The sequence below is a fragment of the Oncorhynchus kisutch genome, linkage group LG1 (assembly GCF_002021735.2).
Source record: "Oncorhynchus kisutch isolate 150728-3 linkage group LG1, Okis_V2, whole genome shotgun sequence".
NCBI lineage: Eukaryota > Metazoa > Chordata > Actinopteri > Salmoniformes > Salmonidae > Oncorhynchus > Oncorhynchus kisutch.
The window spans coordinates 73,960,344-73,984,561 of record NC_034174.2 but is presented as its reverse complement, the minus strand read 5'-3'; the positions used below and the strand labels follow the sequence as shown (position 1 = coordinate 73,984,561).

At 44.2% G+C, this 24,218-nt stretch overlaps 1 protein-coding gene across 3 annotated transcripts in view; it reads left to right on the top strand.

The window, feature by feature from the left end:
* The first annotated feature begins 191 nt into the window (after positions 1–191).
* LOC109865325 (microtubule-associated serine/threonine-protein kinase 1) overlaps positions 192–24,218 on the top strand; it is an 87,802-nt gene continuing 63,775 nt past the window's right edge. Inside the window, exons 1-2 of one of the 3 annotated variants that reach the window (XM_031832873.1) lie at positions 192–1,516; positions 11,931–11,959. In XM_031832873.1, the coding sequence (XP_031688733.1) occupies positions 1,478–1,516; positions 11,931–11,959 (68 nt within the window). In that variant the 5' untranslated portion in view covers positions 192–1,477. Of the gene's footprint in view, positions 1,517–11,927; positions 11,960–20,211; positions 20,753–24,218 lie in introns of those variants that run through there. The other 2 variants (XM_031832870.1, XM_031832879.1) reach the window with 2 other exon arrangements.

Below are 24,218 nucleotides of genomic sequence, written 5' to 3'. Positions count from 1 at the left end.
TAAGAAGGTTTAATACAACAATGCCTGTCCCTTAAAGTGATACATACCTACATTACATATGGCTGGCTATACGACCTACATTTCTCTCCACTATGGAGAATGGCGAGGAGATTCAAGGGAGGGAGGGGAAATCTGGTCGCTGAGGGGTTAACAAACCAAAAGTGATTTCGTTGTGTTTAGAAGGGGGTGGGAGGTAGGGAATGGAATGGCGAGAGATATATCACGATATATATTACAAACCACCTCGCCTTCAGGGTAAACATCATTATACAGTGGATATTAAAACTAAAAGGGATGAGAGTGACACGTTCAGAAAATAATATGGCAGTACCTGCGAGCGGGTGAGATGAGGAAACGGTATGTAGCTAATAGCCCTAATCTGTCGGATAACACAAGGATTGTTTATAGCAGTAAACTCTGGGGTAGTATTCAGCATGGATCAGAAATGAATGTATAAGGTTGCGTGTTTTGCTCCTTATGGGAATCCATAGAACATCAAACAGATGTCAAACGACTACCGGATGGGGTTTGCGTGTTGGGAGGATTCGAAGACGCGTACACGTGTCGCTTGATCTGCGCGCGGAGGTTCAATCTGCATACATTTTACTGTAGCTATGATTGTAGCCTATAAGGCGTGTTTCTCCATTGCATATGCTAGTAGTTTACAGTAGTCTACATTAGGCTATTATAACAACAACTGCGTTATAAAGGGGGCTTTTGGACACCAGATTAATTAAACACGTGGACAGCAATCCCGAATTGCTAAAGTGAATGGACAGCCACAGTGCAATGAAAACATCACCATAGGAATAAACACAAACATGGAAATAAACAACAGACATTCAATCAAATAATTTAAGAATTATAATCATATGAAAACCACTACTGAAGGTGCACTACTTTGAACCTAAAGTACTTTCCATAATTGTTATGCTATTTTTGTCTATACATTTTAATTTAATGTGTGTGTTAGCCTACATTTTAAAAAGTGGGCTACAATTAAAATTCGACTAGCCTACTTCAGGCTCCTCTCTATAGTCCAATGTATTAAGGACATTAGGACATGCTGGTACCTTCAGGAACTTGCTTCATTAGCACTTGCTAGAGCAGCTGTTTAGGGTACAGGGCCAGATGTTAGTTGGGCGGAATGGGTTTTTGGTTTGTGAGTTGAGCAGACTAGAGGCTTTGTCGCACCAGTGAAGAGGAGCGAGACTGGAGTGTTCTTGGCCAGTGCACCGCAGGCAGCCAGTGCACCGCAGGCAGCCAGTGCACCGCAGGCAGCCAGTGCACCGCAGGCAGCCAGTGCACCGCAGGCAGCCAGTGCACCGCAGGCAGCCAGTGCACCGCAAGCAGCCAGTGCCACGCGGGAACTCCATGCCCTGTCCCGTTACCTGGAGACACCAGGCGAACACACTGGGGCCACGAGACCAGGTATTACTACTCCAAAGCACGCGACTCGCATGTTCCCGTCACTGCCATGGATGACTCTGGAATCATTCGACGTCGGAGGCTCCAGGTGAGAACTTTCTTGTTTCAAATATTTTGTCAAAAATTGGATCACGAAAAACATTAAAGCGAGAGTCCTTAAAAGGAACAAAAACAAACGACTCCCTGCCTTTGTCTTGGTAAAACGTTTAGGGATGGGCCTTGAGAAATGTAGCTACTATCAAATTCATAACGTTAGATCTATCGATGCAAAGGATGAACATCCATGATGTCAACATTAGAGTTTTAACCATGTTTTGAGGCTATACAGTGTTTGTTTACATTGATATTGTTTACAAACATTGGAGTAAAACAAGCTTATATTTTGGGTTCTGATGGGGTAGGCCCACAACAGTTGAACTAAGCTCATGAGATAAATTATATTCTTCAATAATCAATTGGTATTATTAATTTATCGTTCCAAAAGTGGATGTAGCAACTAAGCTTTAAACTAGTAAAATAATATATTCAAAGGTACATAATATTTGACAAACAAATGAAAACAAACTATGTTCTAAATTGGCTAGCCTTAGCCCCTATGCCTAATGCAGGAGACTAATGGAATATCAAGTTACAATTTGATGCATTAGCTCATGCTGCATGACAGTAACTACTTTTTCCTATGGGGATTATATTCACTTACTACAGGAAGCAAATCATGTCTAGTTAATCTCCCCCTTCTAGGTCCTGCCCCCCCCCCCCCTTAGGGGGGGGGGGGCTGAACCTGCTTGATGGGACCCTCCTGTCCCCTGTGACTATCAGAGATAATTCCACCAAGGCTGACATGGGCCATAGTACTAAAACCCTGATTAAACACCATAAAATGTTACAATGTTCTAGAATACATTTTCTTAGAAGTTTGAGCAGAGATGCTGAATTCTAGGAACAGCTTATGAATGTTCCTGTTGTTCCATGAGGACCTTATGGCCTTTTCTTGTAAAAAAAACAATCATCATAATAATCAGAATCTCTTTCTGGCAGCCATACACACAGAATGTATGCATTCAGACAAACAGTATATACACATACATACATATATATGCACACACACACACACACACACACACACACACACACACACACACACACACACACACACACACACACACACACACACACACACACACACACACACACTCCTCCACACATAAGCTCTCTCTCTCTCTCTCTCTCTCTCTCTCTCTCGCTCTAGACAGACAGACAGACACAGACAGACAGACAGACACAGACAGACAGACAGACAGACAGACAGACAGACAGACACAGACAGACAGACAGACAGACAGACAGACAGACAGACAGACAGACAGACAGACAGACAGACAGACAGACAGACAGACAGACAGACAGACAGACAGAAATGCATTTGCAAGTCAAACCAGCACATATGATCATTAGCTCAATTCTCAATGGAGTGTGTGTGCGTGTGCGTGGATGTGTATTCGTGCATGCATGTGTGTGTACACATTCACTCTTGTGTGTGTGTGTCTTGAGTGGAAACCCGTTCCCATTCAAGACATCAATATCCATACACAGGCTAAATGCTAGTGGGATATGTGAGGATGTGGTCCTCCTCTACTCTTAAAGCCCATTACCAGGCACTAGTAGACTAATGGTAGGACTAATGGTAGGACTAATAATAGGACTAATAATAGGACTAATAGTAGGACTAATGATAGGACTAATGATAGGACTAATAATAGGAATAACGATAGGACTAATAATAGGACTAATAATATGACTAATGGTAGGACTAATGACAGGACTAATAATAGGACTAATGGTAAGACTAGGCTAACAGCTCTTTGCACAGAGGGAAGGACAACCAAAACAGCCAAGGGGCCGTCACACACACACACACACACACATACATACACACATAGAGGGCAGGGGCAGCTTCTGTTGGCTAGACCCCAGCCTCAGTAAAGTGGCTGGTAATTCCCCAGGCTGGCTCCACTTTCACTTGTCACTGCCAAAGGGTGTAGAGGGGGTGGGTGAAGCAAGAGAAGCTAGGGGTAGTCAGTGCCAGGGGACAAGGAGGGGGCAGAGGTCAAGGACTCAAACCCAGACAGACAGTGTAGTGTGTGTGTGTGTGTGTGTGTGTGTGTGTGTGTGTGTGTGTGTGTGTGTGTGTGTGTGTGTGTGTGTGTGTGTGTGTGTGTGTGTGTGTGTGTGAGTGAGTGAGTGTGTATTCTCAACTCTAATCCTCTCCCTAGGCCACTTCCATAAGCCAGTATAACACAGGCATCTCTGGGTCTTTGCTTGCTTGTTTGTGTGTGTGGGTAAGTAATCACTAGGAGAGACGAAGACTCCTGTCAGGCTCCAGACCAAGGCCCTTCTACTCTGATTGCTCAGTTTGGCCGGGCTGCCAGCTCTAGGAAGAGTCTTGGTGGTTTCAAACTTCTTCCATTTAAGAATGATGGAGGCCAATGTGTTCTTGGGAACCTTCAAGGCTGCAGAAATGTTTTGGTACCCTTCCCCAGATCTGTGCCTCGACACAATCCTGTCTCGGAGCTCTACGGATAATTATTTCGACCTCATGGCTTGTTTTTTGCTCTGACATGCACTGTTAACTGTGGGACCTTATATAGAGAGGTGTGTGCCTTTCCACTCAATTGAATTTAGCACAATTGGACTCCAATCAAGTTGTAGAAACATCTGAAGAATGATCAATGGAAACAGGATGCAGCTGAGCTCAATTTCAAGTCTCATAGCAAAGGGTCTGAATACTGATATTTTTGTTTTAATACATATCTAAAAATGTCTTCGCTTTGTCAGTATGGGGTATTTTGTGTAAATTGCTGAGGAATTTTTAAAAGTTTTATCCATTTTAGATTAAGGCTGTAACGTAACAAATGTGGAAAAAGTCAAGGGGTTTGAACACTTTCTGAAGGCACTGTAGATTACAGTTTAAATTTCACTATATTGTGTGTGTCAAGGGTTGCAAAGGGTCGGAAACTTTCCGGTGAATTTCCAGAATTATTCCGGAAATTTTCCATGGGAAGTTAAATATAACTAGTAAATAGTAGCCTACAGCAAAGTGTGTTTAAACCATTTCTAACTTATTAACCATTTCTGCTAGTTAGTTTTTGCGACCATGTGGGTTTTAGTTTGCTTGAGCGTGCTAACTGAGGAGTGATAATTAGTAACATAGTAACATGTTTCATTGTAAAACATGCTTAACTATTTACCTGTACATGGAATTGTATTTTTTTTCTTTACAGGAAAATACCACGGGCACTATCTGATGTGTGGAGACATTTCACTGCAGCTAATATAAAAGGAAAAGCTGTGTACATTTGCAAAAACTGTGTCAAATCATATGTGAAGAATTATTTGGCCAAGTGCATAAAGTTTCCTCAGCGCTCACAACAAGCAACCTCTGACAAAAGTTCCTCTACTTCTATTCAAGGTGAAAATGTTGTACCATACATCTTATCGATAGCAACAGCTCATGGTCCTCCTGGAATCAGACGGTTTTTTGACTCAATGGAGGAACGTAGTCAGAGAAATGCTGATGAATATCTTGCTCGAACTGTGTATGCAACTGGTTCACCTCTGATGCTCACAGGCAATGTGTATTGGAAGAGATTTCTAAATGTTCTTCACCCAGCATTCACCCATCCAACCAGACATGCTTTATCTACTCATTTGCTGGATGCTGAGTTCAAGTGAAGATCAAGCAAATAGAGAAAGCAGACTGTATTGCAATCATCTCTGATGGGTGGTCCAATGTTAGTGGGTAAGGAATAATTAACTACATCATCTCCACCCCTCAACCAGTATTCTACAAGAGCACAGACACAAGGAACAACAGACACACCTGTCTCTACATTGCAGATGAGCTGAAGGCAGTTATCAATGACCTTGGACCACAGAAGGTATTTGCACTGGTGACAGACAATGCTCTGAACATGAAGGCTGCTTTGTCTAAAGTGGGGAGTCCTACCCTCACATCACACCCATTGGCTGTGCTGCTCATGCATTGAATCTGCCCCTCAAGGACATCATTGCACTGAAAACAATGGATATACTACCAGAGAGCAAAGGTATGTGAAGGGTCATCAAGTTATAGCAGCAATCTACCTCACCAAGCAAAGTGAGAGGAATAAGAGCACCACATTGAAGCTGCCCAGCAACACCCATTGGGATGGTGTTGTTACCATGTTTGACAGTCTCTTGGAGGGGAAGGAGTCTCTTCAAGAAATGGCCGTATCACAGTCTGCCGATATGGACAGCCCCTTCAAGAGGTTCCTCCTGGATTATGTATTTTGTGAGAGAGTGGTAAGCAGCGTGAAATTCCTGAAACCAATAGCAGTAGCCATTGCACGGATTGAGGGAGACAATGCCATCCTGTCTGATGTTCAGACTCTGCTTGCAGATGTAAGAGAAGAAATCCGTACTGCCCTGCCACTTCACTATTGCTGCATGCAGAGGTACCTGCAGTTCTGAAATACATCAAAAAGCGTGAAGACTTCTGCCTGAAGCCCAAACACGCCGCAGCGTACATGTTGAACCCCAAGTATGCTGGCAAGAGCATCCTGTCTGGTGCAGAGATCAACAAGGCCTATGGTGTCATCAGTACCGTGTCTCGCCACCTTGGCCTGGATGAGGGCAAGGTTCTTGGCAGTCCGGCGAAGTACACTTCCAAGCAAGGGCTTTGGGATGGAGATGCAATATGTCAGTCGTGCCAACATATCTCATCAGCCACCTGGTGGAAGGGACTTTGTGGATCTGAGGCTCTTTCCCTTGTTGCCTCCATCACCCTCCAAATCCCACCACCTTCAGCCGCCTCAGAGTGCAACTGGTCCTTGTTTGGGAACACACACACCAAAGCATGCAACAGGCTGACCAATACAAGGGTTGAGAAATTGGTGACCATCCGGGCAAATTTTTGGCTTTTTGAGCCTGACAATGATTCATCCTCAACAAGGTTGGAAAGTGACAGTGAAGATGAGGCCTCAGAGTCTGATGATCAAGATGTGGACATTAAGGAGGTCCAGGGAGGAGACATGGAAGCCTGAGAGGAAGACAACCAAAGTTTTAGTTTCTAGACTATAATTTTACAGATGTATGTTGAAAACATTTTTGGGAGATGCGATGGATCATTGGGGATCATTCAATATTCCCTTTCTTTTGTTGTTCAGTGAAATCATCCATGTGAAGAGTTAACTCATTTTACCTTATCATAAGTAGACATAATTGCAGATGATTAAATCCTTCCAATAGAAATAAAAAAAACTATTTAGTTACAAATTGAACTTTAATTAAAGCTTTATATTTCTGTCTCCATATGATATGGTAAATATATCCAATGCAAAAAACAACTACATTTAAATGGTATTAATATTCATTTGCATATATTTCCATTAATTCCCATATATTCACGTTAATTTCACCTCTGAATATTTCCAAAAATGTCAGTCAGTCATATTACGGTAATGACAATATGATCGTGTCAATATAGGTGACAGTGTTTCCTTTAGGACTGATTGACTCAGTAGCAGCAGCAGCAGTCACTCTTCTCACGACATCAGTCTTCATTATGGTAAACTGTATGTACTGTAGTTACAACCTTGAGTGGGATGAAAGGTGGTCCAACTCTGTTCTGGGCAAGCTGCCAACTTTCAATTTCCTTAACAGGAAGGGATAAGAATTGGATCATTTGAGAGGAGAGAGGACGCAGCCAGTATACTACTGTCAGTCACTGACAAAAAAAGAGGCTAAACTTGTAAGACATAAACTATCCAATACAAAAATTGATTGTTGAAGTTAAAAACCCTTTGTAATTAATTTGTAATTTCACTGTTGGGAATGTTGAAAGGAAACAGAATGGCTACTGTGCCTGGCTCTTGTTACTGAATGTTTTATCTGCTGTTTTAAAAATAGGATTCCTTTAGGTGTTAGTAGCCTAAGATTATCATCAGACAGCTAAAGTTGTTCTGCAGGGGAGAAGAAAGTGCTAGCATAGTGATATTCTATTATATCAGGTAATGCTAATTGTCAGAGAGACTTGTGCTACATGAATTCACGCCCACATTCACGTTGCGACCCAAATGGCACCCTATTTGCTATATGGTACACTACGAGCCCTGGTCAAATGTGGTGCACGATGTAGGGAATAGGGTGCCATTTGAAACACAGACATAGTCTAATCTTTTCCACTAAAGGTCATTAAAGATGCTTGTACTTGAGCTGTTAGAATATTAAGCTGAGAAACAGGGATGACATCCACAAAACCAAGGAACTGTAACTGGCTACATTTATTTGAGTGTTTTATTTGAGTGCATATTACTACTGAAAACTGTTTTTTTTTTTTGTCAAACTCTGAAATGACAAATGGCACCCAATTCCTTATATAGCATACTTCTTTTGACCAGGGCCATAGTGTAATATTTTCTGTCGGCAAAGAACTCTTAGTTTCAGAGCCCCAGCGTACCAACTACAGAGAAACGTTATGATTATGTCCATGTTTATTTCAAAGTGTTGGCAGTTGGCATTTTACTGAAAAGGCGTTCTTTCTTTTTCAAACACACCTCTCTCTCTCTGTGGGTAATTATGAGCTAAAGAAATGTTGAGGAATTAAATGCTGTACGAGTCACGATACCTTTTGTGATTGTCTCAGCTGAGAAGTCAATCTGTTTTGGATGGTGTGTTTCATCTTATGAAAGAACAGAGCGACTGAGGGGGGAACTCATAAAGGACTCGCACTTAACCGCTAATGACAAATAATAGCATGGAGGTCCACATGCATAATTGAGTGAGAGAGCCTGAGAGGTGTGTGGGGAGATGTTTGTGTATGTGTGTATAGTACAGTGTATGTCTGTGCGTGTGTGTATTTGCGTACACTACAGGGTGTGCGTGTGTGTGTCTGTACCTGTGTACACTAAAGTGTGTGTGTATGTGTGTACACTACAGTGTTTGTGTGGGTGTGTGTGTTCATTGATTAACATGTGGAAAGGCTGAAATGCAGAGACACAGGAGGTCTGTCATTGTGACGGGGTTCTTATCCACTATCAGGAAATCAGGAAATGGCTCCTCACAGTTAGGCATTCCCATGATGACTCACTGAATTCATGCAATGTTGCTCCAGTTTCAATAGTTTAACCCATGAAATATCCAGTTAATGTACTGTACTACCAATACATTTAGTTATGTTCTTCTATTTGCTAATACATTTAGTTCTACAGTAGTTGATGTTATTTTGCCCATGTTTGTTAGACATGACTGAATATATTACTAGAGTCTAGTGGTCTGTGTTCTGTATTGTCCATTCTAACATTTGTCCAGGGGGCTTGTATGACCTGTATGACAGCACACACAATCAAAAACCGCCAATATGTGCGTCCCAAATGTCATCCTTTCCCTATAAAGTGCACTACTTTTGACCAGAACCCTATGGGCCCTGGTCAAAAGTAGTGCACTAAATAAGGAATAGGGTGCAATTTGGGACGGTACCCAAATTCATGGGAGATTTCACAGATACACTATAAAAGTGGGAGGTTTAATAGATGATTGACTTCATATAGAGGGAGCCATCACTTGCCCTTCCTAATCCTATGTTTCACTTCCTAGCCATTACTTAATATGTGTCCTTCCTAGCCATTACTTAATATGTGTCCTTCCTAGCCATTACTTAATATGTGTCCTTCCTAGCCATTACTTAATATGTTGTCATGTTGTCCTTCCTAGCCATTACTTAATATGTGTCCTTCCTAGCCATTACTTAATATGTTGTCATGTTGTCCTTCCTAGCCATTACTTAATATGTGTCCTTCCTAGCCATTACTTAATATGTGTCCATTCTAGCCATTACTTAATGTGTCCTTCCTAGCCATTACTTAATATGTGTCCATTCTAGCCATTACTTAATATGTGTCCTTCCTAGCCATTACTTAATATGTGTCCTTCCTAGCCATTACTTAATATGTTGTCATGTTGTCCTTCCTAGCCATTACTTAATATGTTGCCATGTTGTCCTTCCTAGCCATTACTTAATATGTTGTCATGTTGTCCATCCTAGCCATTACTTAATATGTTGTCATGTTGTCCATCCTAGCCATTACTTAATATGTTGCCATGTTATCCTTCCAAGCCATTACTTAATATGTTGCCATGTTGTCCTTCCTAGCCATTACTTAATATGTTGTCATGTTGTCCTTCCAAGCCATTACTTAATATGTTGTCATGTTGTCCTTCCAAGCCATTACTTAATATGTTGTCATGTTGTCCATCCTAGCCATTACTTAATATGTTGTCATGTTGTCCATCCAAGCCATTACTTAATATGTTGTCATGTTGTCCTTCCAAGCCATTACTTAATATGTTGTCATGTTGTCCTTCCAAGCCATTACTTAATATGTTGTCATGTTGTCCTTCCAAGCCATTACTTAATATGTTGTCATGTTGTCCTTCCAAGCCATTGCTTAATATGTTGTCATGTTGTCCATCCTAGCCATTACTTAATATGTTGCCATGTTGTCCATCCTAGCCATTACTTAATATGTTGTCATGTTGTCCTTCCTAGTCAAGTTAGATTATGTCCGTGTGTCCTTCCTTTGTTTGCTGCTGTCCTTCTTTTCCTTTTCTTACAGCTTAGCTTTTCTTTCATATTCTCTTCATCCATTCCTTTATACATTCTCTCCATTTAACAGACCTGAGAGATCTCAAGGTTGATACTGTAGTCAAGGTGGATTTCAAAGGCCTATGGTAACACACACACATGCACACACACATATACAAACACATGCATGCACTCACACACACAAAAATGTTCCCCCCCATCCATTAGTCCTGCTCCAAGGCGCCACGCAGAGCTCCATTTTAGTCACATCAGTTTAGGTCACTTCCTGTCTGTGGCCTTGATGATGTAACATGTCCCAGGGAGAACGAAGAAGGTGAATGATGTCACTTTCCTTTGAGAGAAGTGGAGTGTTCTGATACTCTAGCCCCAGTCCCCACCCTGTCTATGCCTTTGTTGACTGTCCACTCAAGCTTTAGAAAAGGTACGTATAAGAGATCATGCTTATAGCATCATACAGATGTCGGATCTTAATTTGATCAACCTGTTGCAGGTTTTAAAAATGCTTATGAAGTTTGGAATTTTCACTTAGACATTTCAGGCTTGATTTTCCCTCATGAAAAAAGTATCAACCCCTACAAAAATGTACATTAATTATAATCTACATAATAATTCACATTTCATGTTGCTGCTGGATTATTTTCCTGCTGTAGCGAACTGGCTGAAATTAAGATCCTACATCTGTATATAGCTGATGCTGATCCAATGCTATCAGATGTTAGAGGGCAAGTCAACAAGGGCAAAGAGACGAGACATGGATTGGAGATTCAGAAGGGACTGAGAATGTTCCCTAGCTGGGGCTATGTCATCACAGGAGGCTGCTGAGGGGAGGAAGGCTCATAATAATGGCTGGAATGGAGTCAATGGAATTTTATCAACCACATGGAAACGATGTGTTTGATGCTATTACATTTATTCTGTTTTAGCCATTACTATGAGCCCGTCCTCGCAAATAAAGGTGCAACCAGACACCTGTGGTCTGTATACACTGTAGTTCGTCTGTTGTCTGCACAACCACACTTCCTCCCTAATGCACACTAGTCTGGGGACAAGGTTAGACTATGGTTGCATTGCAAATGGCACCCTATTCCCTATATGTTGCACTACTTTTGATGAGGGCTTTAGTCACACACACTACACATGCATACACACACACATACGGTATTGGTTCTGCGTGGGAAGAGATAAACTCTCATGCTGTCCTTGTTCCTGATAGAAACTGACAGGAGCTTCAGGAGAACAGCAGTTTATCTATAGAATAACTTCATAAAATGTCCTTTTATTGCCTTATAATAGAAACAGTACTGTAATATGATCCTGGACTGGGGATCGTGTTAAGGGAGCACAACATGGAGACTTTAGGAGAGTGTTTCTCTCTCGGATCAATCCCAATGGATCGTAATCACGTTAGTTTCCTGCTTCTCTGTCCCCAATGTTGTAAACAGGGCGACCATTTTGGAAATGACTGGCTCCACTCAGCCTGTGAGTGTGGTAATAATAATGTAATATGTCATCAGTGAAGGGTTGGGGAAGCTGGATTTAGAGCATGAAGTGTGTGAAGTTACAGATATGGCAAGAGGTTGTTGGGGTTAGGCACCTTCTTTCAACAGTATATTTCCCCAATGGCCCCTAAACTAAAGGGTTAATTGTGTCTATATACTGTACAATGTACAGTATATATAACTATACACTAAGAAACAAAGGGTTCTGAAGGGTTCTACCTGGAACCAAAAAGGGTTCTCCTAAGGGGGCAGCTGAAGAACCCTTTTGGAACCCTTTTTTCTAAGAGTGTATAACACTAATCTGATATTTTATTTGTGTCCCCTCTTCTCTTTCTCTGTCCCGCTCTCTTGTTCTCCAGAAGGATCTGCCTCTGCCCCGAAAAAGTAGTAGGTGAGTTTACGTTTTGGGTTCATTGGGTAGTGCCTTGGTGTGTATGTGTACATGTGTTATGTTTGGGAGAAACATAGAAAAGCAGTACTCTGTAAATGGGAACATATTTTAGCCCCTGTGAACCTCTCTACCCGTGGATTATTTAAGTTGTAAATCTAAACTGACGCTCAGGTGACTCCAAGCTTGGGGTTTATTTGATTTGCCTCCACATGAATGTGCCTGTATGCACAGTCTTCTAACGTCAGTTCACTGGACAGAAATCGGTTTTGCCCCATGAAGCTTTATACCCCACACAACTTTTTGGGAGGGTTTTCTTGTAAACCCGACACACTGACAATCTCATGCACAGTTGAGCTCTGAAATAGCAGCACTATAGGAAGTCTCTTCACACTTCACATGTTTCTGGAGAGAGGGGTTAGAAGTTGACAGCATGTGAGAAATGGGGGTTTGAAAGGATGCAGACTCACTTTCATACACACACACTTGGGATCGTAGTGACGTGTAGCTTGAAATTCTGAGAGCTTGTGTGTGTTGCTGTCCATGGTGCTGAAGTGTTCCCTCACTCCAGGCTTTCCTCCTTTCTCTCAATCGCTCTCTCTCTATGGTGCTGAAGTGTTCCCTCACTCCGGGCTTTCCTCCTTTCTCTCAATCGCTCTCTCTCTATGGTGCTGAAGTGTTCCCTCACTCCGGGCTTTCCTCCTTTCTCTCAATTGCTCTCTCTCTATGGTGCTGAAGTGTTCCCTCACTCCGGGCTTTCCTCCTTTCTCTCAATTGCTCTCTCTCTATGGTGCTGAAGTGTTCCCTCACTCCGGGCTTTCCTCCTTTCTCTCAATTGCTCTCTCTCTATGGTGCTGAAGTGTTCCCTCACTCCGGGCTTTCTTCCTTTCTCTCAATCGCTCTCTCTATGGTGCTGAAGTGTTCCCTCACTCCGGGCTTTCCTCCTTTCTCTCAATCGCTCTCTCTCTATGGTGCTGAAGTGTTCCCTCACTTACATCGTTCTTCTGACTCATCTCTCTCACTCTCCCTGTCTGTGGCTTTCCCTTTCCTCAGTGTGTGTCTCTTTCACTAATTGAAGTGAGGAGAAAAAGGCTTGTATATCAGTAGTACACCTGCACACAGTTACTAAACAGTCATTAAGTACTGTATTTAATAGAAAGTCCTCTATCTATAATCTATAAGAGTCAGAATGACTAAACTGTTTATTTTGCACCATACTACTGTATCTAAACTAGGCTAAGGTAGGTTTTAGAGAGGGCTGGGCGGTATACCGTATTTTACGATATACTGGTATTGATACATGGACCGGTTTGGGTTTTTACTTTACCTTCTATAACGGTATTTGAATGTTTGGTTTGTCAAATGTGATATGCCGTGTTTAACGTCCATTTATATAGTTTACTTCGCTACTTGAGTCATCTCTCTTCGCTCTCTCTCTCTCTCCATGCCGTTTTCCACGCAGACCTAGCCCCGCCCCCTGTCACTCAAGGAGCGCATTTGCTTTTCCTTGACCATGAGACACTTGCGTTCAGTCTGCCTGGTCAATGCAGGACATGCAACAATGTTGATGACAACAATGCTGTTTTCACTTTGCTTCTTCATATAAATCCAATAGCGTTCTATAATTACAACATTAGTTTATGTTGCTTACGTCTGCAAACAGCTAGTTTGTCTTTTCTTAGCAAGTTGGGCCGCAAGGCACTACAGACGGTAGTGCGAATGGCCCAGTACACGGCCCAGGGCCAAGCTTCCTGCCATCCAGGACCTCTATACCAGGCGGTGTCAGTGGAAGGCCCTAAAAATTGTCAAAGACTCCAGCCACCCCAGTCATAGACTGTTCTCTCTGCTACCGCACGGCAAGCGGTACCGGAGCACCAAGTCTAGGTCCAAGAGGCTTCTAAACAGCTTCTACCCCAAGCCTAGTCAAATGGCTACAATTTAAAGGCAATGCTACCAAATACTAATTGAGTGTATGTAAACTTCTGACCAACTGGGAATGTGATGAAAGAAATAAAAGCTGAAATAAATCGTTCTCTCTACTATCATTCTGACATTTCACATTCTTAAAATAAAGTGAGGATAGGATTAAATGTCAGGAATTGTGAAAAACTGAGTTTAAATGTATTTGGCTAAGGTGTAAGTAAACTTCCGACTTCAACTGTATTCTATCTATAGAATTAGAATAATCATTTTATTTCCATGATTCCAACATATCACCAAGTGTTTTGCTCTAAATCATAAGTAAAATCGCTATTGCAACATTTGGTTCAAAATCAGGTTTAGATTGTTTGCCCATATCGTGCAGCCCTACATGGCAGTGTGGAAATTATCTCAAACGAGTGCAGGAAATGCAGAAATTTATGAAAATGCAAAAAAATATTTTGGGTTGAAGTTGAATTGAACAATCAGAATGGAGAAAGACTCTTAGAATGTATATTTTGCCACCCTGAGGTCATGCACTACTTATAAAGAACATTTAGAAATGTAATCATTTAAAATCATAAATACTGTCAAATATTGTCATACCGTCAATTAAAAAAAAATACTGTGATATGATATTTTGGCCATATCGCCCAGCTGTCACGTCCTGGCCTTAGTTATCTTAGCTTTCTTTATTATTTTGGTTAGGTCAGGGTGTGACATCGGGGATTTGTGTGTTTGTCTGGTCTAGGGGGTTTTGTATGTTTATGAGGCTGTTTCCTTTCTAGGTAGTTTGTATGTCTATGGTTGCCTAGATTGGTTCTCAATTAGAGGTAGCTGTCTATCGTTGTCTCTGATTGGGAACCATATTTAGGTAGCCATATTCTTTGGGTACTTTGTGGGTGGTTGTCTTCTGTCTTTGTGTCATTGCACCAGATAGGACTGTTTCGGTTTTCACATTTGTTGTTTTGTATTTTGTAGTGTTCTCGGTTATTGTCTATATTAAACATGTTGAACACTAACGACGCTGCATTTTGGTCCTCCACTCCGTCAATGGAAGAAAACCGTCACAGAACCACCCACCACAACAGGACCAAGCAGCGTGGTAACGGGCAGGAGCAGGTGAGGCAGCGATGTCAGGATTTCTGGACATGGGAGCAGAATCTGGACTATACAACTTGGGAAGAGATAGACAGGTAGGCGGTCGACCCAGGGAGAGTGCCGGAGCCTGCCTGGGATTCACTGGAGCAGTGCGAGGAGGGTTACAGGAGAATGGAGTTGGAGAAACGAGCACGGCGGCGCGGTAGGAAGCCCGAGAGTCAGCCCAAAAAATGTCTTGCACACAGGGAGTATGGTGAAGCCAGGTAGGAGACCCGCGCCAACTTCCTGTGCTTACCGGAGAGCGAGAGGGACCGGGCAGGCACCGTGTTATGCTGTGGAGCGCACGGTGTCTCCAGTGCGGGTGCATAGCCCGGTGCGGTACATAACAGCTCCTTGTATCGTCCGGGCTAGAGTGGGCATCGAGCCAGGTAAGGTTGGGCAGGCTCGGTGCTCAAGAGCTCCAGTGGACCTGCACGGTCCGGTCTATCCAGTGCCACCTTCACGCACCAGCCCTCCGGTGGCAGCCCCCCGCACCAGGCTTCCTGTGTGTGTCCAGAGCCCAGTACTCCCTGTTTCTCCTCCCCGCACTCGCCCTGAGGTGCGTGTCCTCGGCCCAGTACCACCAGTGCCGGCAACACGTACCAGGCCTACAGTGCGCCTCGCCTGTCCAGAGCTGCTAGAGTCTCCCGCCTGTCCAGAGCTGCTAGAGTCTCCCGCCTGTCCAGAGCTGCTAGAGTCTCCCGCCTGTCCAGAGCTGCTAGAGTCTCCCGCCTGTCCTGAGCCGCCAGGAGCCGCCAGTCTGCCAGGAGCCGCCAGTCTGCCAGGAGCCGCCAGTCAGCCAGGATCCGCCAGAGCCGCCAGTCAGCCAGGATCCGCCAGAGCCGCCAGTCAGCCAGGATCCGCCAGAGCCGCCAGTCAGCCAGAGCCGCCAGTCTGCCAGGAAACGCCTGTCTGCCAGGAGCCGCCAGTCTGCCAGGAGCCACCAGGATCCGCCAGAGCCGCCAGTCAGCCAGGATCCGCCAGTCAGCCAGGAGCCGCCAGTCAGCCTGAAGCCGCCAGTCAGCCTGGAGCCGCCAGTCTGACAGGAGCCGCCACTCTGCCAGGATCCGCCAGAGCCGCCAGTCAGCCAGGATCCGTCAGAGCCGCCAGTCAGCCAGGATCCGCCAGAGCCGTCAGTCAGCCTGAGCTACCCCTCAGTCCTGAGCTACCCCTCAGTCCCGAGCTGCTCCTCAGTCCGGAGCTGCCCCTCAGTCCAGTGGGGCCATTTAGTAGGGTTGCCAATCCTAGGTCGGTGGCGAGGGTCGCCGTTCCTAGGAACAGACTAAAGCGGACAAAGACTATGGTGGAGTGGGGTCCACGTCCCGCGCCAGAGCCGCCACCGTGGACAGACGCCCACCCAGACCCTCCCCTATGGATTTAGGTGTGCGGCCGGGAGTCGCACCTTTGGGGTTACGCCCTGGCCTTAGATATCTTTGTTTTCTTTATTATTTTGGTTAGGTCAGGGTGTGACATGGGGGATTTATGTGTTTGGCTGGTCTAGGGGGTTTTGTATGTGTATGGGTCTGTTTCCTTTCTAGGTCATTTGTATGTCTATGGTTGCCTAGATTGGTTCTCAATTAGAGGCAGCTGTCTATCGTTGTCTCTGATTGGGAACCATATTTAGGTAGCCATATTCTGTGGGTGGTTGTCTTCTGTCTTTGTGTCATTGCACCAGATAGGACTGTTTCGGTTTTCACATTTGTTGTTTTGTATTTTGTAGTGTTATCGTCTATATTAAACATGTTGAACACTAACCACGCTGCATTTTGGTCCTCTCCTTCAACGGAAGAAAACTGTTACACCAGCACTAGTTTTAAATATCCTCACCTTTTGTAGGAGTAGATAGTGAGTTCCCTCCTCTATACCTGTAGAGATGGATTTAAAGGATATAAAATTCCTTTTCTCTGGATTTGAATCTGTGGCTACTGGCTATTATGCCACTGTGGCATGTAGGCCTGGCTAGCTGCTGTGCTGTGTGTATGTTAGCCACATAGATTTATCTCAATACATCACATTTACTGTAAAATCCCATTGTAGCACAGAAGGTACCTGTTATTGTATGGGTGAAATGAATATGATATGAATACGGAATGAATATAGAGCATTTGCAGAGGCGTTTTTCAAAAAGCATTTCATTTGCATTTTGTTTGATTTTGCGTGCTCTGCAGTCTGCAGTCTTTCCTGTTCTGCCTCTGGGCACGAATGCTGTTTGTAGGTGTTAGGGTTTCAAAAGCTGAGGTATTTGTGTTTGTGATATCTTCCAGACTCATTGACATGTCTGGTATTTATCTGTGAGTGTGTGTGTGACATTTTCTAGTAATCAATTTGGACAAGGGTTAGAGTGGCCAGTGAGTGAGTTACTATCAGTGTGGTATTCACGCTATGTTTAAGGGACCTAAATCAAATTTTATTGGTCAAATGATCGTTGTTAGCAGATGCTATTGCGGGTGTAGCGAAGTGCTCGTGCATCTAGCTCCGACAGTGCAGTAATATCTAACAAGTAATATCTAACAAATTACACATTTTCCCAATACACACATCTAAGTAGGAATGAATTAAGAATATACATATGGATGAGCGATGTCAGAGCGGAACGGACTAAGATACAGTAGAATAGTATAGAAGAACAGTATACACATGAGATGAGTAATGCAAGATATGTAAACATTGAGTGAATGAGATACCGTAGAATAGTATAGAAAACAGTATATGCACATGAGCTGAGTAATGCCAGATATGTAAACATTATTGAGTAACTAAGATACCGTAGAATAGTATAGAATACAGTATATACAGTGGGGCAAAAAAGTATTTTGTCAGCCACCAATTGTGAAAGTTCTCCCACTTAAAAAGATGAGAGTTCTGTAATTTTCATCATAGGTACACTTCAACTATGACAAAATGAGAAAAAAAATCCAGAAAATCACATTGTTGGATTTTTTATGAATTTAATGAAAACAGGATGCTTTTAATTGTGCATCTGTAAAAATTTGTGAGGGTCTATGTGACAAGCCAAATTTCTTTAGCCCCCTGAGGTTGAAGAGGCTCTGTTGCGCCTTCTTCACCACATTGTCTGTGTGGGTGGTCCATTTCAGTAAGTCAGTACTGTGTATGCCAAGGAACTTGAAGCTTTCCATCTTCTCCACTGCGGTCCTGTCGATGTAGATAGGGGGGGTGCACCCTCTGCTGTTTCCTGAAGTCCATGATCATCTCCTTTGTTTTGTTGACGTTGAGTGAGAGGTTATTTTCCAGGCACCACACTCCCAAAGCCCTCACCTCCTCCCTGTAGGCTGTCTCGTCATTGTTGGTAATCAAGCCTACTACTGTTGTGTCGTCTGCAAAATTGATGATTGAGTTAGAGTTGTGCTTGACCACGCAGTCATGGGTGAACAGGGAGTACAGGAGGGTGCTTGGCACGCACCCTTGTGGGGCCCCAGTGTTGAGGATCAGCGGAGTGGAGGTGATGTTTCCTACCTTCACCACCTGGGGGCGGCTTGTCAGGAAGTCCAGGACCCAGTTGCACAGGGCGAGGTTCAGACCCAGGGCCTCGAGCTTAATAATGAGCTTGGAGGGTACTATGGTGTTGAATGCTGAGCTATAGTCAATAAACAGCATTCTTACAGAGGTATTCCTCTTGTCCAGATGGGATAGGGCAGTGTGCAGAGTGATGGCGATTGCATCGTCTGTGGATCTATTTGGGCGGTAAGCAAATTGAAGTTGGTCTAAGGACCAGTGACTCACAATATGTTTTTTATCATCATGGTGATCGGTGACCCTCCCCACCATGTCAGGTCACTTCCTGGTGGGTGTTGTCCATGACCTCTGACCTTTACCTCAGGGCAGCAGATGTCACAACAGGACACTGAACATGGGTGAAGCTAGGAACTCCTGTGTCGATTTCCCAGTGTCTCTCTCTCTCTCTCTCTCTCTCTGTAAGATCAGACTCCTCCCTCTGTCTCTCTGTATCTCTGCTTACTGTGTTTCCCCAAACTACCATGTCAGCAAAGCAGTACAGATACACACATACTTGTACATTAATCATCATTAGAGTCCATAAATCCTGGTTTGAGGTTTCGGATTACACTCTTATTCCTTCCTGATTCTGGGATATCTGGAAAACCTGGGGATTTTTGGAAAGTTACCTGAATTCTGCAACCGTATTAACCTCCCTTCACTGATATCCCCCTCTTGTATATTTCAGCCACAGCCTTTACCTCAGACTCCCTACTAGGCTGCGTCCCAAATGGCACCCTATTCCCTATATAGTGCGCTACTTGACCAGGGCCCATAGTGTGCCGTTTGGGATGCAGCCCTAGTCTACATTAGAGGGACATCTATTATTGAATTAGTCCCATCAGCATTGCTGTGCAACTGTCAGTCCGGGTCAGCATTTAGTATCATCTCATTTGCTATGTGGATAAGATTTGTTGAATCATTTTGTGCTCTCTGTTCCTATCTCAGCGCCCCATGATGACGTTCTCCCTTGACTTTGTGTGTTTGTGTGTGTTTTGCGTGTGTTTGTAGTATTGCAATTGGACTGTCGGATTTGTTTAATTATTTTGTCGAGTGTGTGTGTATGTGTGTGTGTGTGTGTGTGCGTGTGCGTGTGCCTGTGCACTTGTGTGTGTCTCCTCATGATGACGTTCTTCCTTGGCAGTGTGTGTCCTCATGATGACGTTCTTCCTTGGCAGAGTGTGTCCTCATGATGACGTTTTCCCTTGGCAGTGTGTGTCCTAATGATGATGTTTTCCCTTGGCATTGTGTGTGGTGTTGTTGCCCTCTAAATCTTCCTTTCTGCAATATCTAGTGCAAATGTATGATGTCACAGAACATCATACATTTGTTGGAGAAAAGGAAGGATTTCATGAAATGGCAGGGTGGTTGTTTGTTGGAGAGAGGGAGGGAGGAAGGAAGGAGAGAGAGCAAGAGATGAGAGGAGAGGGAGGTAGGGGAATAAAAGAGAGGGGTAGGAGAGGAGAGGGGTGGGGTACAATATGACATATCCTATTGCTGTTGTCATCCGATTCCTACTGCAATTGCTGTTTCAAGCTCTCCAATAAGTACCAGTCTCTGTTTTGGTAACTGCACCACCCGTGCTGCTGTCATCTCTCTCTCTCTCTCTCACACACACACACACACACACACACACACACACACCAAGCTGTCACCTGATCCCCCTCCCTCCCTCTCTCTTGCTCTCTCTTCCCCTCTCTCTCTTCCTCTGTCTTGTCATTTACATTAGTCCACAGTCCACTGCTCTCTGCTCTCCTCCCTCAGATAGCTTTCACACTCACACACATCCCTGCTGTTATTACTCTCTATACCCTCCCTCTCTCTCCATCGCTCTACACTTCCTGCCCTTGAGAGCAGCCCCGGAATCCTCCCTCTGTCCGAGAGGGAAGCAAGGCAGTCTGTTTCCTCCCTCTTTTTCTCTCCTCCTCTCTGCCTCGCTCTCCCTCTCTCATTCTCTCTATCGCTCTCTCGCTCTCTTTCGCTGTCTGTAGCTCTGCTGACATTTCCTCTCCACCCTCTCTCTTTCCCTCTCTCTGACACACACACACTCCCCGTCAGGCTGCCATGCTGGTGCTGTGGAGTGTGTATTCAGCCTCTTGACTGCCTAGCTGCTTGTGTGTCTGTCTGTCTGTCTGTCTGTGTGGCTCAGCTAGTCTCCTGTGGGTTTGCCAAAGCAGCGCCTCACAGCGCATCCTGTAGCAACATGTTTCGACGCACGAAAAGGTAATGGCAGAGCTTCTCTGTTTTTTCCCTTCTACTGTAGACCTGGTGTCATCCCTCTTTCTCTCTCCTTTTATCTCATTGCTTATCGGTCTGTCTTCTCTCAGTTGTTTTCTAGTGTCACCCCCTGTCTCTCTGTGTAGTGATAACATTAACCGCAAAGCTCTCTGAATCTCTCTCTGTTTATTTCTCTCTCTCTCACCGTGGACCTGGTTTCATCTCCCCCTCTGTCTGTCTTGTCATAGCATTAGGTGGAGGTTTAAGAAAGGTGTTGTTGTTGTTGTTGTTTTGATGGTTGTCAACCTCCGGCCAGCTCTCATGCTGTGTCACAGTTGTCCCTCTGTCTCGTATTGGCACTGGTGTGTGTGTGTGTGTGTGTGTGTGTGTGTGTGTGTGTGTGTGTGTGTGTGTGTGTGTGTGTGTGTGTGTGTGTGTGTGTGTGTGTGTGTGTGTGTGTGTGTGTGTGTGTGTGTGTGTGTGTGTACACGTTTTACTATACTTGTGAGCACCAGAAGTCCTCACAAGAATAGTAAAGCAACTCAAATTCAGAGAAGGGAGGACATTTTGCCATTGCTCATTTTTAAAAAGGCTATTTTAGGCTTAGGGGTTAGGTTTAGGGTTAAGCTTAGGGTTAGAGGTTAGGGAAGATAGGATTTTGAATGGGAATCAATTGTTGGTCCCCAAAAAGTCCTCACAAGTATAATGAGGCATAAGGCGGCAGGTAGCCTAGCGGTTTAGGGCGTTGGGCTAGTAACTGAAAGGTCGCCGGTTCGAATCCCGAGTCGACTAGGTGAGTAATCTGTTGATGTGCCCTTGAGCACTTAACCCTAAGTGTGCGCGCACATGTGCATGATTTTCTCTGTTCCATTTTATGTAATGAACCTCTGTTTGTGAGCATGTTGGTGATGCACATGTATTTGGGATGTTGTAGGTCAGTGTTTCCCAACCCTGGTCCTCCAGGTTAGTTATAGCCCTGGACAGACACGCCTCATTCAACTCATTGAGGGTTTGATGATTAGTTGACAAGTTGAATCAGGTGTGATTGTCCAGGCTTACAATAAAAATGTGTACTGTAGGGGAACTGCAGGAACAGGGTTGGGAATCACTGTTGTAGATGATTGATAGACATGTTACAGCTGTGCTATAAATACCGTGGTGTCTGGGTTAGAGGCTTCTGTAGGGGAGGGTATATATACTGTGGTGTCTGGGTTAGAGGCTTCTGTAGGGGAGGGTATATATACTGTGGTGTCTGGGTTAGAGGCTTCTGTAGGGGAGGGTATATATACTGTGGTGTCTGGGTTAGAGGCTTCTGTAGGGGAGGGTATATATACTGTGGTGTCTGGGTTAGAGGCTTCTGTAAGGGAGGGTATATATACTGTGGTGTCTGGGTTAGAGGCTTCTGTAGGGGAGGGTATATATACTGTGGTGTCTGGGTTAGAGGCTTCTGTAGGGGAGGGTATATATACTGTGGTGTCTGGGTTAGAGGCTTCTGTAGGGGAGGGTATATATACTGTGGTGTCTGGGTTAGAGGCTTCTGTAGGGGAGGGTATATATACTGTGGTGTCTGGGTTAGAGGCTTCTGTAGGGGAGGGTATATATACTGTGGTGTCTGGGTTAGAGGCTTCTGTAGGGGAGGGTATATATACTGTGGTGTCTGGGTTAGAGGCTTCTGTAGGGGAGGGTATATATACTGTGGTGTCTGGGCTAGAGGCTTCTGTAGGGGAGGGTATATATACTGGGGTGTCTGGGCTAGAGGCTTCTGTAGGGGAGGGTATATATACTGTGGTGTCTGGGTTAGAGGCTTCTGTAGGGGAGGGTATATATACTGTGGTGTCTGGGTTAGAGGCTTCTGTAGGGGAGGGTATATATACTGTGGTGTCTGGGTTAGAGGCTTCTGTAGGGGAGGGTATATATACTGTGGTGTCTGGGTTAGATGCTTCTGTAGGGGAGGGTCAATGCTGTGTGTGTCTCTATCTCTGTGTGTGCATCTCTGTGTGTGTGTACATCTCTCTCTCTCTGTGTGTGTGTGTGTGTGTGTGTGTGTGGGTGTGCATCTCTGTGTGTATGTGCATCTCTTTGTGTGTGCATCTCTCTCTGTGTGTGTGTGTGTGTGTGTGTGTGTGTGTGTGTGTGTGTGTGTGTGCATCTCTGTGTGTGTGTGTGTGTGTGTGTGTGTGTGTGTGTGTGTGTGTGTGTGTGTGTGTGCATCTCTCTCTGTGTGTGTGTGTGTGTGTGTGTGTGTGTGTGTGTGTGTGTGTGTGTGTGTGTGTGTGTGTGTGTGTGTGTGTGTGTGTGTGTGTGTGTGTGTGCATCTCTGTGTGTGTGTGTGTGTGTGTGTGTTTGTATGTGTGTGATAATACCTCCAGCACCCTGCCTCAAGGTTTCTTCTACAGCTCTTTCTCTGTAATCTCTTTGTATGAATCTATCTCCAGGAGGAAACATGGTTCTCTGATCTTATGATGATGGCTTGATCTTCATTAAATTACACTCCATGTAGTAGGTCAGAGATTTGTTGTACTTACTTGTCATGCAATGCATGTTTGTGTGTGTAGCTAGTAGCATAACGTGGGTGGTAGTGTGTCTTATGTTCTTATCAGGGTATATCAGTGTTTATGTACAGTATGTGTGTGCGTGCTTGTGTGTGAGTGTATGTCACTGTCTGCCTGCATGTGTGTGTGTGTGTGTGTTTGCAAGCCGCTCGTTCTTGGCCGACTCTCAGGCTGTCTCAATTAGAGAAGGAAGATGCTTTGTGCCCGGAAGGATAGATAGAACGAAGTGAGGATGAGTGTAGAACAGGAGAGGGGAAGACGGAGTGGGGTGTAAAATGAAAGGCAGAGCCTGAGGTACAGTCTGGGCCTAGATTTAACAGCAGCCCACTGGGGTTAACTCAGCACTCTAAAGAGACTCTCTATTTTCTTTCATCTTTAGATTTTCTTCGACTCTTTTTGCTTTTCTTTTTAGCTATACTCAAAATTAATTCTCTCTCTCTTTCTCTCTCGGTCTCTCTTTCTCGCTCTCTCTCTTTTCTGTCTTCCTCATAGAATGTCATCTGAAAGCCTAGATAGAGGAATGTAACCCCTCATCAGGTGTGTGTTCTATAGATTTACATTGCAACGTGGTTGAAGTCCAGATTTACATTGCAGTCATGTCAGTTGTGTGCCACCATGTTGTTAACCCTACGCCCCTAGTCAATCAATGCTATTGATGTTGTGGCTATGCACTGAGCCTTCTCTCCTCTGTGTTAAGCTACGCACAGTAGCAGACTAGCTAACGTGAAAGCAGATTGGTGTAGTTCTCTCTGTGCGCTATTGGAATCTGACAGCTACAGATGTAGGATCTTAATTTGATCACCCTGTTGCTGGAGAACTTTCCTGCAATGCAGGAAATGTTTAACTTGTTTAACAGACTTGATTCCCCCTCACGAAAAATGTATCAACCATTAATTATAATCCACGTAATAATTCACCTT